This window comes from Leucoraja erinacea, chromosome 8, assembly GCF_028641065.1.
Source record: "Leucoraja erinacea ecotype New England chromosome 8, Leri_hhj_1, whole genome shotgun sequence".
NCBI classification, from domain to species: Eukaryota; Metazoa; Chordata; class Chondrichthyes; order Rajiformes; family Rajidae; genus Leucoraja; species Leucoraja erinaceus.
Genome location: NC_073384.1, coordinates 72,069,636 through 72,086,113, shown reverse-complemented (window position 1 = coordinate 72,086,113; position 16,478 = coordinate 72,069,636). Strand labels below are relative to the sequence as shown.

The window sequence follows — 16,478 nt, the reverse complement described above, 5'->3', positions numbered from 1 at the left end:
ACATATGTATTCGTATTGTCGAGGCGATCCAGAACTGAATGTATGCAAGAGAGATGACATCCTCTGTAGATCTCTTTTTCCAGTCTGCAAACTGCAGGGGGTCCCGCTGTCTGGAAGACCGTCATAAATCTGGTTGGTTACCAGTCTTTCAAAGCACTTGATTATGGTTGATGTTAGAGCTACTGGGACAGGTCACTGTATTTTCAGTGGGGACTGGAATGATGGTGTTTTTCTTGAAGCAGATGAGGACAACAGATAGTTGAAGTGAGACGTTGATAGGGTAAGTGAGGACTGGCCAGTTTAATGGTGTACAATTGCAGAACCCGACTTAATCTGAGCTGGTCACTTTCCAAGAGTTTACACACTCGTAAAACAGATCTGACATCTGCCACCGAGATGCATGTATAAGTCATTGGGGAGTCGCCTAGATGAATCTACAAATTAAACACTATTTACCACCTTTGTGCCCAACTGATATAGTTTTGTAGCCGTGAATTTTTTTTCTGCACACACTGGATTTATGGCTAGTCAATTAGTCATCTAATGATAAGATAATGTGTGGGAAGGAACTGCAGATGCTGGTTTACACCGAGGATAGACACAAAATGCTGGAGTAATTCAGCAGGACAGGCAGCATCTCTGGAATGGTGACGTTTTTCGGGACAAGACAGTTCTGAAGAAGGGTCTCGACCTGAAACGTCACCGTTCCTTCAATTCAAATGCTGCATGTCCTGCTAAGTTACTCCAGCATTTTGTGTCTATCTTTGACGATGAGATAAACTGCATTTGATAGGTGTTTCATGGATAATCAGAACCTTTCCACTGGTATTGTTGAATCACCTGATGGTAAGTGGAGATGTTCCCACTCTCAACAGACCAGAGTCATCTATGTGTATTTAAGTGTGTATGCAAAGAAATATCCAAATGCTCCATTTTCCAGAAGCTTCAAAGATACAAGGAGTTGTCAATTTATAATAATAGGCCTTTTACAAATGCTTCTTATTGAACGTACATAGGAAAACCTGAGCGATTCCATTTGTTCCTCATTCCATATTTCATGTAGCAATTTGCTTTTGTTAAATCAAGAAAGCATTTATTGTTAATGATTTTTTGGAAACATAGAACATAGAAACAGAGGTGCAGGAGTTGGCCATTCGGCCCTTCGAGCCTGCACCGCCATTCTATATGATCATGGCTGATCATCCAACTAAGTATCCTGTACCTGCCTTCTCTCCATACCTTTTTAATACCTTGATGCACACATTTAACAAGACTAGGTGCAAAATGCCTAACACGGGCCTTTCGGCAGATAAAATGTGTGGGTAGGAATCTGATTTACACCAAAGTTCGACACAAAATGACCATCAACATTAGTGACCTCAATTATGCTTGCCCTGTAAGATGATGAGCATTGATTAGCAGGGGGTGCTAGGGGGATAAGGCAGGAGAATGCGATTAAGAAGAGATAGACAAAAATGCTGGAGAAACTCAGCGGGTGAGACAGCATCTATGGAGCGAAGGAATAGGTGACGTTTCGGGTCGAGACCCGAAACGTCACCTATTCCTTCGCTCCATAGATGCTGCCTCACCTGCTGAGATTCTCCAGCATTTTTGTCTACCTTCGATTTTTTCAGCATCTGCAGTTCTTTCTTGAACAAGAAGAAGAGATACATCAGCCATGATTCCAAGGTGGAGTAGACTTGATGGGCTGAATGGCCTAATTTTGCTTCTATAACGTATGAGCTCATGAAAATTCTGGAGTAACGCAGCGAGTCAGGCAGCATCACTGGGCAAAAGGTATAGGTAACATTTTGGATCGAGACCTTTCTTCCGACTGAAGTCTTCAGAAAGGTCTTGACCCGAAACGTTACCTATTCCTTTTTACAGAGATGCTGCCTGACCCGCTTGGTTACTCCAGCATTTTGTGTCTATTCTCGGCAGATACAGAGCATAAGGGGCTTAAGACTTAAGTCTTAAGACTTGTGAGGTATCATTGAGTTGAATGTTGAACAATGTCAGAGTTGGAAAGTTTGCTTTTCAGCATTGAAAATAGTTTGTTTTAAAGAGTGATAAGTAAAAATAATATACTTTGGGGGGGGGTGAGAATTGCAAAAGGCACGCATTTGACACAGATTTGTAAAATTACTACAGAACAGATAGAGACCATTTGGCCCTTCAGTCCAAACCTGCTCCAATCCAGCCAGTGTCAGTTGTTGTACCTTGGAGTTCTTTCCTGCAAAATGTGTTTTCTTGTGCCTATTCAATGTCCTTTTGAAATCTCTGATTCACTATTCATACAAGTATAAAAATCCAGATAATACCAGTCCTTTGCAAAATAAGTCTCCCTGTAATCCCTCTCCCCCCCCCCCACCCATATCTTTTGCCGATCACATAAAACCTTTTACATTTACAGAAACTGTAGATGCTGGAATCTTGAGCAAAATAAAAGCCAAACTGCTAGAGGAACTCAGTTGGTCAGGCAGCATCAATGGAGAGAAATTGACAGACGATGTTTTGGGTCGGGACCCTTCTTCAGACTGAATCTTTGCTCTCTCTCATAATTGAAATCTCTGTTCATGGCAACTTGGGTAACTTATCTAAACTCACCATAGTCTTGTACATCTCTAGTAAATGACAACACAATAATATTGAGTGCTGTTTTCTTTCAAGTATATGATGATTAGCTTTATCTAAACATTTCCAATCAAGTACATGATTAGGGTGTGTTTTCATCTTTAGTCTTTTTCAGAGATAAATCATTGAACTTTAAGTTTCTTATTTTCTGATTGTAACCTGCCAAACCAAGACATAGACTTACATTCAAAAATACATCTTGATTTAAGGTGTAGCATAAAGGTGACAATTATTTTTGGTAGTTCAGTTTTGTAATCTTGTTCATCTTATCCTAAAAGTGCAGCATTTGTCGACAAGTCCTGTTGAGACAAAACCCAAATTATTGTAGAAATGTGGTTTTGTTTGCAAATGATAATTGAACACAGTAGTCACCCTGATATTTGGGTGTATTGATATCATAGAAGCAGATATGAAAAATGGATAACATTTTTCATAACATTTTTCTGAAAAATTGTTGTATAAGCTTAGCTCTATGAATCAAAAACATGTTGCTTCCTCAAGATTCAATGGTTTCTCTTGAGACTCACTAAACAAATAAAGGAGTGACCTACGCATCAATCTGTTAGTGAGGAAGTAAACCAAAGCTCACCAGGTTAATCGCTGGAATGGCGAGACTGAAGTGAATAGAGAGATTAGGTTGACTGGATTTGTGTTCATTGAAGTTTCGGAGAATGAGATGGAATCAGATTGAAACTCATGAAATTCTGACAGTGCTAGCCTGACTGGATACATGAGGGATGTTTCTCATGGCTGGGTTGTCTAGAATGAGGAGTCACAGTCTCAGGAAATTAAGTATTTAGATCTGAGATGAGAACAACATTCCTTCACTCTGATGGTGATGAACCTATGTAATTTACCACCGCAGGTGGCTGGAAGCCAAGTTACTGAGTATTTTTAAGCAGATTGATCCATTTCTAGATTCAAAGGCATAAAGGGGTCTGGAACAATAGCAATTATATCCTTTTGAGGTGGATGAGCGGCAAGATTATATAAAATGGTGGAGCAAGCATGAAGGACTGAATGGTTTGCTCCATGTTTTTCCATGTTTCTTTGAGCTGAGTTATACAATCAAAAAAGTGAAGCAACTGTTATTGCCATCTTGTGTTTCTTACTGCCTCTCATATCACAAAAACATATTAACAATGTGCGTTGTGAAAAATCTCAGAAATATTCGCTGATGGACTTTTCGAATGACAAATGACCATTACTGCAAATCACCTTTTGAAAAATGGACTGCCATAGAATGCTTCCTCCCGATTTGTGGGGATCATCGGAAGTTTTTATTCACAGTATTAGCAAGTGGTGAAATCAATTGGTTATGAATTAAGTAAGTAAGCCAATGAAAACAGAATTATAGGTTTAAAAAATTAAATGTACTATCTTGTCACAAATGGTTGTGAAGTATCTAACCCTCTCCCATCGCCATTACTAGTGAAATGCAGCCAGAATGATAATGCATTAAATGATGTTCTTCACAGTTTTTAACTGTATCATTTATGTATGATCTAAAATAAAATTCATACCTTCTGTAGACTGTTGGGATACGAACTCACGAAAAAATGTTAACCGAGTTAATAATAGACTTGTTTTCCTTCTTTTAAGTATCCTTAAGACGGCATCTGTGATGATGCATTTGTCTGCAAAAGAAATAGATTTATAAATGACCTAATGATATATAGATAGAGTGTAAGGTACAGAAGTAGGAATAGGCCATTGGGACAACACCATTGCTCTGCAAATATGTGATATTTTACCTTAATGTAACTTTCCTCTATTAATTCCACGTCCCTTAAGTCCCTTAAGAGCCAAAAATCTCTCAATTCCTGTCATTTAGTAACTGAGTTGCCTTGCATGGAAATTTTTAAAGTTTCAGTGCCCACTGGTTGAAGGAATTTCTTCTCTTCTCGGCTTTGAACCTTGCTTTTGAGACTCCGACTGCTCTTCTCGAAATCCCAGCTCATTGTAACATTATCCCTGACCTTATGAGCCAGCATTTTTCCTTATTATATACCATCTACCATGTCCTTGCTCATTCACTTGGCCTGTTTATATCTTCTCAAAGTCCCTCTGAATCCTCCTCACAAACCACACTGCTACACACTATTTTACTACCAGCAAACTTTGACATGTCACACTTTGTCCCCTCATCCAAATCATCCACACAGATTGTGAACAGATGGGGCCCGCCACCAATATCACCAGCACCATTCACAACTGAAAATAACTTGTTTATTCCTGCTCTATATTCTGCCCTTGAACCAATCCTTAATCCATGCCATTATAGAAACATAGAAAATAGGTGCAGGAGGAGGCCATTCGGCCCTTCGAGCCAGCACCGCCATTCATTGTGATCATGGCTGATCGTCCCCAATCATTTAACCCGTGCCTGCCTTCTCCCCATATCCCTTGAGTCCACTAGCCCCTAGAGCTCTATCTAACTCTCTCTTAAATCCATCCAGTGACTTGGCCTACACTGCCCTCTGTGGCAGGGAATTCCACAAATTCAAAACTCTCTGGGTTAAAATGTTTTTCCTCCCGAGAAATGTCTTAAATGGCCTCCCCTTTATTATTCCCCTTTATTATATAAAGCCAGTATGTGGGTTTTACCTTTATTTAATAATCTCGTGTGATAATCAAAGGCTTAAAAGGTCAATAACTTTCATTCCACTGTTTCCCTCCTATGTACCCTTCTGATTAACACCTTAGTTAGAGTGAAAAACAAGGCAGGTGGGCATAAGGAAGCTTGAATAACGAGAGAAATTGATGCTCTGGCCAATAATAAGCAGAGAAGGTTATTGGCTACAACCTTCCCTCCATTGATGAACTGTACACTGCAAGGGCCAGGGAGCGAGCGGGCAAGATCATCTCTGACCCCTCTCACCCTGGCCACAAACTCTTCTAATCACTTCCCTCTGGAAGGCGACTCCGGACTGTCAAAGCTGCCACAGCCAGACATAAAAACAGTTTTTATCCACCAGTAGTTGCTCTACTCAACAGCCAAAAATCTGTAGCCTCCCTTTGATCTGGTATTTTGTTGGTTCACATGCTTGATCAATAGTGTTTTATCATTAATGTTTTATTATTATTAATGTTTAGTGTTTTCTGAGTCGTTCGTAACTGTCACTGCATGTCATGTTGTTACTAGTGGGTGGAGCACCAAGGCAAATTCCTTGTATGTGAATACTTGGCCAATAAACTTACTTACTTACTTACTTACTGATAAGAAGGAGACATGGAGCTTGTATTGGCAACTGTAATCAAGTGTATCCCCAGAGGAGCAGGCTAAAAACGGGAAATCAGGAGGAGAAAAAGGGAGCAGGGGATAGATCAGGCATACAGCATTAAGGATAATCCCAAGAAATGTTGTAATGTACTCAGGGTAAAAGGGTAACCAGAGAGAGAATAGGTCACCTCAGGACTCAAAGCGGTCAACTCTGTGTGAAGCCACAGGAGATGGGCGAAGTCCTCAATAAGTATTTCTCCTCTGTTTTTACCATGGGGAAAGACACAAGGATCAGGGAACTTGGGGCAGTCAATAGAAGTGTCTTGATGGTCTCAATGTACGGTCGAGGATGTGCTGAAGGTCCTGACGTGTATGAAGGTAGTCAAATCTCCCGGGCCTGATCAGATATATCCGAGGACACTGGGAAGCTAGAGATGAAAATGCAGATGCTCTGGCTGAGATTTACGAGTCGCCATTAAATACAGGTGAGATGCCGGAAGACTGGAGGGCAGCAAATATTGTGCCTCTATTTAACAAAGGCTGCAGGGAAAAGTCTGGGAACTACAGGCCAACGAGCCCAATATCTGTGGTTGGAAAGTTATTGGTATTCTGAGGGATATGATATACTGGCATTTAGATGGACAAGGGCTGATTCGGGATAGTCAATATGGCTATGTATGTGGATGATCGGGTCTCATGAATCTGATTGAGTTTTTTGAAGATGCGACCAAAAAGGTTGATGAGGGCAGAGCTGTAGACATTGTCTACATGGATTTCAGCAAGGCATTTGACAGGGTTCTGCATGGTATGCTGCTCTGAAAGGTTAAATCGCAAGGGATGCATGGAGAGCTATCAGAATGGATAAACAATTGGCTTCATGGAAGAAAGCAGAGGGTGATGGTGGAAAGTTGTTTTTCGGACTGGAGGCTGTGACTAGTGGTGTGCCTCGGGGTTCGGTGCTGGGCCCATTGCTGTTTGTCATCTACATCAATGATTTGGATGAGAACGTACATGGCATGATTAGTAAGTTTGCATATGACCTTCAAGTGGTTGGTATTGTTGATAGTGAAGATGGTTGTCAGTAGGATCTTGATCAGTTGGGCAGGTAGCCTGAGGAATGGTTGATGGAGTTTAATACAGAGAAGTGTGATGTGTTTGGGAAGTCTAACCGGGGCAGGACCTACTGTTGCATCCATGGAAGACTGACCTTACAGTCTCCACAAGAGGGCTCTGCCCCTATAAGTATGTTTTCTCGGAATCAGTCATGCAGCCATCCTGGCTTGAACAAACCCACTTACTGACACGGTATAACATGAGTCGATATTGAGTTATTAGCCATCAAACACAACATCTGGCGACGAGCCGTCAAACACATCTTTAACTCTCGCTGCCCCATCGCCCGTTCTTGGAAAGTCCAGGAGAGCCTCCTGTACCATGGACACGATGGATCGAAAGTTTCACCATATACGTGATCGCAAGTGGCCTGGACGGCGAGGCAATATCGGACTCTCACCGCCGAGCGATCCTGCTGCATTGCCTCGGAACGGAGGGACAACGGATCTTCATGCAGTTTGACAGTGCTGCAACAAGTCAGTACAGTGATGCTGTTACTGCACTTGGCAAATATTTGGCAGGTTTTCGTCAATGTTCACGGGGACATGGCGAACCAGTGAAGCACTTTGTTTCTTCATTGATAGAACTAACTGCAAAGTGCACTTTTGGAGCACTGACTCATGTGTTGGTGAGAGGCCAGCTGATAGAAAAGTCATGTATCCCACGTATCAGAGAGCGCCTTCTAATGGAGGATGATGATCGGACGTCGCGATACAACCACCAATCAAACGGCGGGGTTGAACGATTCAATCGCGTGATCAAAGAAAGCGTAAAAGCGAGCATGTCGGAGCGGAAAACATTTGAACAGTCAATCCATGTCCTCCTCCGTTCCTACAGATCCACACCACACACGCTGACTGGGAAAACGGCAGCAGAGCTGATGGTAGGGCGAAACCTGCAAACAAAACTGAATGGTTTTCAACCACCATCGCACCCAAATCCAGACACAAAAGCGAGAGTGGTAATGATAGCACCCAGACAAGTGAAAGGGAAAGCGTACTGTGATGCCAAACGCAGAGTACGAGCGCGCGGTTCAAGGTCGATGAGTGGGTACGAATCAGCCATCCAAACAGACAGCATAAGCTTGCAGGCACACTCTCAAAGCCGATACAGATCAAACGGAGACTCGGCAAGAACGCGTACCTCCTCCAAGATGACACCAGATGGAACGCGAGGCGTCTCATCGCAAGCAGACAGGGACAGGGGGAAGACGAACCGGATGCTTTTCCTTTCCCAATATTCAGTCAAGACCGATCGCGGTTAGCATGCAGCAGAGCAGCCCAATCCCGCTCAGCACTCTCAGCGACAGAAGTGGAGACCTCAGTGCCTGCAAGATTTTCAGCTGTGAAACCATAAACCGTTTTGAGCAGGTAGACAAAAGTGCCTGGAGAAACAACAGCATCTATGGAGCGAAGGAAATAGGCAATGTTTCGAGCCTATTTCCTTCGCTCCATAGATGCTGCTGCAGTCGCTGAGTTTCTCCAGCACTTTTGTCTACCTCCGATTTTCCTTCTTGAACGGTATATTCACTGAGCAGTTATTTTTTGGACTTCCGTTTATTAATAGAGGACAGGAAATTTGAAAGGGCTTTGGGCTGATTTCATATGGACTTATATTTAATTTGATAACTGGACTTAAATGAACGCCTTCATTTACAAAGAGAGGAAAATATGTTGTGTCTATGTAAGACTGTCCTTACAGTCACCACAAGAGGGCTCCACCCCTATATGTATGTTTTCCCGGAATCAGTCACGCAGCCATCTTGACTTGAACAAACCCACTTACTGACACGGTACAACATGAGTCGATATTGAGTTATTAGCCATCAAACACAACATCTACACAATGAATAGCAGGGCTCTGGTTGTCGAGCAGAGAGATCTAGGAGTGTCGGTACATAGTTCCTTGAAAGCGGCTTCACTGGTCGATTGGGTAGTCAAGATCCTATAGCAAGCAAGATAGTGCACTCCTGCGAAAACCAATGGGCAACGCAACGGAGTGGAACGTCAGCCATTTCGACGGCCATTTCAGTAGACCCGACTTTGTATATCCGTCTCTCAGTGTAATCAGCATTGCGGGGGGAAAGTTTGTGTATGTGATATAGTGTTAGATTCATGATTCATATTTCTGTTACTTTTTGTGATTAATATGTTAATGAATTATAATTCTGTTAATTTTCTTTTTTAATGTTTTGAATTCAAAGCTCCGGGATTGGGATCGGACTGTGCAAGGGTGGAGGGGGCACTGAAGGCAAAGAGGCTGTGCCCGCACAACAGTGTAAAAGGGGAGACCTTTCCAATCCATGCTTCCTTCTTTCTGTCTCCGCTGTGCCTTTTCAAAATTAGTTGTTTATTTTTTCCGCAAAAAGAGCAGACCGGAGTTTGGGAGCCGGGCAGCGAGCTTGATGGGGGAAGAAACCGAAGGGCCGCCTGTTCTCAGCTTCGGATCCCATGCCCCACCCTCTTTCCCCCCGTCAGTGAGTCTCTTTAACGGGGCAGAGAGAAAATGAGGGGAAGATTTTTACCAAAGATCTTTGATTTTTACGAGGATGTTTCCGTAAACGCCTTCCGTCTCCGCACTAGTACCTTTGCTCCGCTATGGCGGACAAAGATGGTGGAGACGGAAGCCGGTTACGGAAATTACCCATGACCGTACTACGTCTTTTTCGTCGAGTGCACTATCTTCCTTGCTATAGGATCTTTGGTCAAGAAGGCTTTCAGCATATTGTTCTTCATCAGTCAGTGTATTGAATACAGATGAAGTGCGGTCATGTTACAGTTGTATAAGACATTGATGAGGCCACATTCGGAGTGTTCAGTTTTGGTCACCCTGTTATAAGAAAGATGTTGTTAAGCTGAAAAGGGTGCAGGGAAGATTTAGGAGGATCTTGCCTGTACTCGAGGGCCTGAATTATAGAGAGAGGTTGGGCAGGCTAGGACATTATTCCTTGGAGTGCAGGAGGTCGAGGAGTGATCTTATAGAGGTGTATAAGATCATAATAGAAAGGGTAAATGCATAGTATTTAACCCAGAGTACCTAAAAAACCAGAAGACACAAGTTTAAGTTTGGTTTTGTTTATTGTCACGTGTACTGAGGTACCGTGAAAAGATTTAAGGTTTAAGGTGAGGGGGAAAGTTTAAATCGGAACCTGAGGGGCAACTTTTTTACACATAGGGTGGTGGGTATATGGAGCGAGCTGCTGGAGGAGGTAATTGAAGCAGGTACTATCACAATGTTTAAAAAACATTTGGACAGGTATATGGATAGGATTGGTTTAGAGGGGTATGGGCCAAACGCAGGCAGGTGGGATTAGGGTATATGGGCCACATTGGTCGGCATGGGCAAGTTTGGCCGAAGGGCCTGTTTCTTCACAGTATAACAGTACGACTCAAGATAACTCTTAATCGATTTATCAAACTTGATTTCTTATTCATCAATCCACATGGACTTTGTTCTAAGTGGCCTGTAGCAGTTTCTTAATAATACATTTGAGCACTTTCCCTATTACTGATGTCAGACTAAAGTGCCTGTCCCACTTGGCTGTCATTTGCACGCCGTTTATACGACCTGGTAGCGTGTGGGTAGCGTGGGACGGGCACATGGAGTGGCGTGGAGGAGTGTGGATTTGCGCACGGTATCGCTCAGCGCACCAGGATTTCGTGCTGCACAAAATCTTCACGCTCCACCGGCCTGTCGCGAAAATGATGGTTAAGTGGGACAAGGTGACGTATCAGGTCGAGACCCTTCTTCAGACTGAAACATCATCCATTCCTCTCTAGAGATGTTGCCTGTCCCGCTGAGTTACTCCTGCATTTTGTGTCTATCTTCAATTTGAACCAGCATCTGCAGTTCCTTCCCACAGATTAGTTTGGTCTGCAGCTTGCTACTTTTCATTCACCTCTTTTTTTGAATAGGCGCTTTACATCTGCAGTTTTTCCAATTGCTAGCACCACTCAAGAAACTGGAACATCTTAGAAAATCACCATAAATATCATGAACCGGGTATTCAAATGACGTCACGCGCTCCAGACGGCTATGCGGACACATGATGACGCACGCAACACTCGCGCGACAGTCACTACCGGCCTGTCACGTAAATGACGGCCAAGTGGGACAGGCCCTTATCAAGTCTTGTTCCTGGTTTCCTCTCCCTATTGTCTTAAATACTGGTATTCACCGCCTTACCTCTCATCTGTCAGAACAGGTCTGGTACATTCAACATTTTGCAAGATGATAACTGGTGCATCCTTGCCAACTCTTTCAAGATTCTAAAGATGTATCAGCTCTCAGTTGCCGTCTTCAAATGGACACATCTTCTGGCATTTCTGTGCAGCGTCTGAAGTGTGTCACATGTATTCCATTGTTGCATTTGCTAGGATGTGAGTTTCCATATTCTGATTCCCCAAACAGAAAGCTCCTTGTCTCAGGCTGGACATTTTTCTCCCCAGAAAAAAAAGGCATAAAGGATCTGAGAAGGTGTCAAAAGTCTGCAAATTTCATGTGGATTATTAGATGAAGCTTTGAGTTGCATTCACGTCATTTTTCTGGTCCCTATGCCAGCTTGTGTCAATTTGTATCAAGCTAATTTAATGTTTTCAGTCAAAATCCACGTACTTCTTCAGAATATCTTCCACTTTTGACAGAACCTGACCCAGATGATGTAAATGACATATTTTGTAGGGATTACCTAAATGTGATGAAGAGTTTTGTGTCACAGGCCAAAAATAACATTTGGGAATGATGAATGATAATTTACTTTGTCAAGGGGGAATGTCTTGGAATTATTTCTTTATGTTCACCTCTTTGAAAATATTTCACCCGGGGAATACAATTTTGGACAAACAATATTTTAAAATTATTGAACCGACCTACCTATATTTAGCAATTTTCGTTTGAAAGTGAAATATTATCAATGGTAAACTTTCATATTGTGATTCCCCCGGGTTAAAGAACTGGAAGTGAGTGAAGATACGTACTATGTGATTTACTGCATCTTAGGAATATTGAGTGGTTCACAATTCCCAATATGAAAGAAAGAAAAAATTGATTGTGTAGCAACCCCAGATGTCTCACACCAGTGGAAAGCCTTGTAAACAGCTAGTATAACTTGCCTGTTGATTCTCGTTACTTTTTTTTAACAACCGTTCAGTTTCTTTGATGGAAATAAGAAAAAAGTACTGAAATGATATTGAAAGAAAGCTCCGATGTTGGAGCAGAAATTAGTGATGATAATTTTACTACTTTCATTCATGAACTGTCATTCCAAAAAGACAGAGATCTTAATGTGTTTTAGGTGAGTTGGAAGAGGACACACTCGAATAATGTGGACAATCACCATCTTCCTGGTGTTTCTTCTGTTCCATGCTGAATGGCTGGTGAAATGCACTCTGATCTCTCCGCATCTGCCTTCACCCCAGGCTCCAGTCTGTATGGAGCACTGCTTCACTGTTTACCATTTCCCAAATGTTTTAGTTTAGCACACAAGAAAATAAGTTTTATCCCATGAGACGGACTCAAATTTGTAGATAGAAATAGCTGATTAATCTCAGTAATTCTTATGACACACAGCTTCCAGTGATAGAAGAAGAACTATCTTGGCCTCTTTCCGTTTGATGATTCTGACTGCTCTGTAGGAAGATAGATACAAAAAGCAGGAGTAACTCAGCGGGCTCTGGAGAAAAGGAATAGGTGACATTCCGGGTCGAGACCCCTCTTCAGACATGCTGTCTGACCCGCTGAGTTACTGCAGCTTTTTGCGCCTATCTTTAGTTTAAACCAGCACCTGCAGTTCCTTCCTATACATTATGTCTGCTATGTAGGAAGAATCGGTAAAAGTTAATTCATTGATTTAAAATCTGTGCCAAGAGCAGAATGTCTCAACTGTAATTGGCAGTTTATCTCTCCAATTGCTATTCTTTATTTGTGGCTTGAACAGATTTCAGGTTGTTTTTGCAAGGAATTGGTGCTAAACTTGATCCTGGTCTTGGGACCGTTTTTCATTTGCGACCCTTTGCACACAGTTTTCAGGGGGGTCTTTGAGTGGGGGGGGGGGTCCCTGCTGATTCTGCTTCTTTCAGAATTCAGGTATATTGAGGTCAATTGCAGAGTTCCATCTGTTGTACTAATGGAATACTGTACATGCGTAATTTCATCACGATTCGCTTAGTTTAGAGATACAGTATGGAAACGGGCCCTCCGGCCCACCGAGTCCACACTGACTAACAGTCACCCGCACGCTCGTTCCATCATTCACACTAGAGGCAATTTACAGAACCTGCAGGTCTTTGGAATGTGGGAGTAAACCGGAACACCCGGAAAAAAATCCACCTGGTCACAGGGAGAACTTACAAACTCTGTAAAGACAGCACCCGTGGTCAGGATCGCACCCGGGTCTCTGGCACAGTAATGCAGCAACTCTACTGTTGCGCCACTGTGCCGCTGATACTAATAAAGATGAGGTCTCTCTGGGATCTGTGACATCGGACATTGCCAGTTGGCCCACTTTAGCAAGGTATATAATTGAACAACATTTGCAACATTTACACAAAGAGTGGTGAATCTGTGGAATTCTCTGCCACAGAAGGTAGTTGAGGCCAGTTCATTGGCTATATTTAAGAGGGAGTTAGATGTGGCCCTTGTGGCTAAGGGGATCAGGGGGTATGGAGAGCAGGCAGGGACGGGATACTGAGTTGGGTAATCAGCCATGATCATATCGAATGGTGGTGCAGGCTCGAAGGGCCGAATGGCCTACTCCTGCACCTATTTTCTATGTTTCTATGTAATATTTAAGAAATGTCGTGTTGGAACAGCAGCATTCACAGTGCTTGAGAATTGTTATATCTTCAGTATAGGGTTGGAATGGACATGTTAAATGTTACTTGAAATTTATGATGTAGTCGCTTTTGCTGCTCCGTCTGCAGAAATGTGCAGAACATGAAAGTGACAGCACTTATACATTAGTAACAGCATGAGCGTTAGGCAGCAACAACCAGTGACTTACAAGAAACAGAAATTAGAATAACTCTGCTATCTTGAAATTTCAGCAGGACAGGGTTAAATACACCTCTGTTTCTTCTGACGATTTAGCAACAAACTCCTCTTGATTCTGACCATTAAAGTGGAGAGGTTTCTTCATATCCTTTAGGGATTCCAGCAAAATGTGTTGATTATAATTTTCTAAAGGGTTATTGTATATTTTAAAATCACAAATAAAGCTTGTAGAAACATAGAAAATAGGTGCAGGAGTAGGCCATTCGGCCCTTCGTGCCTGCACCGCCATTCAATATGATCATGGCTGATCATCCAACTCAGTATCCTGTACCTGCCTTCTCTCCATACCCCCATGCCATCCATATTAGCCAATGCTATTTTATTGATTTCAATAAAATCACTAGAATTGGTGACATTTAGGTTATCAGTTTTCTATGTTCCTGAAAGTATTTTCACATGAATAACTATGATATATAAACAAACATTAAAATTCAATATATTAGGACAACGATAGAAAATCAAACACATTGAGTTTGCAATGGTTCTGGTAATTCTGTGGTATAAATGTTCCTGAAAATTGGCAGTGGTGTGTGACAGCTTAATGGGCATCAGTTTGTTTTAACTAATGCCGTTCCAGCGTTGTGCTTGCTGTTGCTTAACATTTGACATGTTTTCATCCTCTCTCCTTTTCCTTGCCCTTTTGTTTGGTGCCCCACACTGTTGCTTTCAATCCAGCATCTGTCTCCAGACCTGGAGTCTTCTCCCCTCCGTTACTGATCACAGAGCATGCTGCTGCTGTCAGACTCCACTCTTTGTCTCTTGTTTTACACTTGTGGTACATCTGTGTCAGGTTTATGCAAACAGCCATGTATACTGTCTTTTGTTTTTCTTCAGGCAAACGGGATACACTGGCATGAACCAAAGCGGAATGATGGGCTCTAGCTCTCCCTACAGCCAGCCGATGAACAACACCTCTTTAATAATGAATTCGCAGACCACTACTTACAACATGGCATCTAATATGGTGAACAGCTCCTCAGGTAAACCACTTTTAAAATCGAAAAAGCCCTTTTGAGAAGTTGGGGGAGAGATTTGGTCTCTGCTATATTTGTTTGTAAAAGTTCTAAAAACTGTTTGTACTGACGAAATCCAATTACCATCAAGTAAGTAAGTCATTTTTTTGGCCAAGTATTCACATACAAGGAATTTGTCTTGGTGCTCCGTCCACAATTAACAAGATCAATCCAGTGAGAATTACGAATGACTCAGAATGACTCAGTAACTAAATCAGAATGACTCAGTAACTGGTGACTGCCAATCACCCCCCCCCCCCCCCCGGACACTTATTATTTTTTTTATTCAAATCGTTTGCTATGTCGCTCTTCGAGGGAGATGCTAAATGCATTTCGTTGTCTCTGTACTGTACACTGACAATGACAATTAAAATTGAATCTGAATCTGAAATCGAGCATCCAATATATGCAACAGAAGAAAAAAAATCTCCCGTTATTTAATTGAAGTGTAACTAATTAGATGATTGAGTGACTTTGGAGAAGACTGGCAAATCAACTGCAAATTCAAGTTTTTCCTGCAAATTAAAGATAAATATAAAATGATATGCAGAATCTGGTCATTGGTAAATTTGCCATCTTATACAAACTATGTTGACATATCATGAAAATGATAAATTGCCTCAGTTTTTGTCTGCAGCTTTATAAACCACTTTCTTTAATTTTGTGCGTGGAGTATAAATATGTAGATAGCGGGCCTCTGGCACCTTGCCCAAAGGTCAGATTTCATGTAAATGATGGCTGTAAATGTTGGCGTACCATTTTACTGCAGCTAAGGCCGTCTCAAGCACCAGCAGTCTTTATTACGTTGTCGTATGGGCATAAAACCTGGTGAACTATATTTTTCACCATCTCTAGCTTGGGGCGTACAGATCAATCGTGGGATTTTTGCAACTCCATATGTTTCAGCAGAATTAGGTATCCTTGCATTGGTCCCTCAAACTTCTGAACCTGCCTTTTTTAAAATAAAATACTGCAGTTGAGACCTCAGCTACACGAATTTCCAATAGTTCTGCACCTCAAAAACGTCATAGAAGGAGCTCAGGATATGTGCTTCATTTCTTAAGCCAACGGGGTGGCACGATGGCGCAGCGGTAGAGTTGCTGTCTTACAGCGCCAGAGACCAGGGTTCGATCCTGACTACGGGTGCTGTCTGTACGTTCTCCCTGTGACTGCGTGGGTTTTCTCTGAGAACTTCGATTTCCTCCCACACTTCAAAGACGTACAGGTTTGTAGGTTAATTGGTTTGGTATGAATGTAAAAATTGTCTCTAGTGTAAGATAGTGTTAATGTGCGGGAATCGCTGGTGGGTGCGGACTCGATGGGCTGAAGGGCCTGTTCCGTGCCGTATCTATGTTTCTATATAGGGTTCTATGTTTCTATATAGGGGACGATCAGCCATGATCACAATGAATGGCGGTACTGGCTCGAAGGGCTGAATGGCCTCC

The 16,478-nt window shown here is 42.3% G+C and overlaps 1 protein-coding gene across 1 annotated transcript in view; it reads left to right on the top strand.

Annotated features, from left to right (window-relative positions):
* Positions 1-16,478, top strand: part of arid1b (AT rich interactive domain 1B (SWI1-like)) — a 457,745-nt gene that overhangs the window by 357,232 nt on the left and 84,035 nt on the right. Inside the window, 1 exon segment of the mRNA XM_055639980.1 lies at positions 14,855-15,000. Within this exon segment, the coding sequence (XP_055495955.1) occupies positions 14,855-15,000 (146 nt within the window).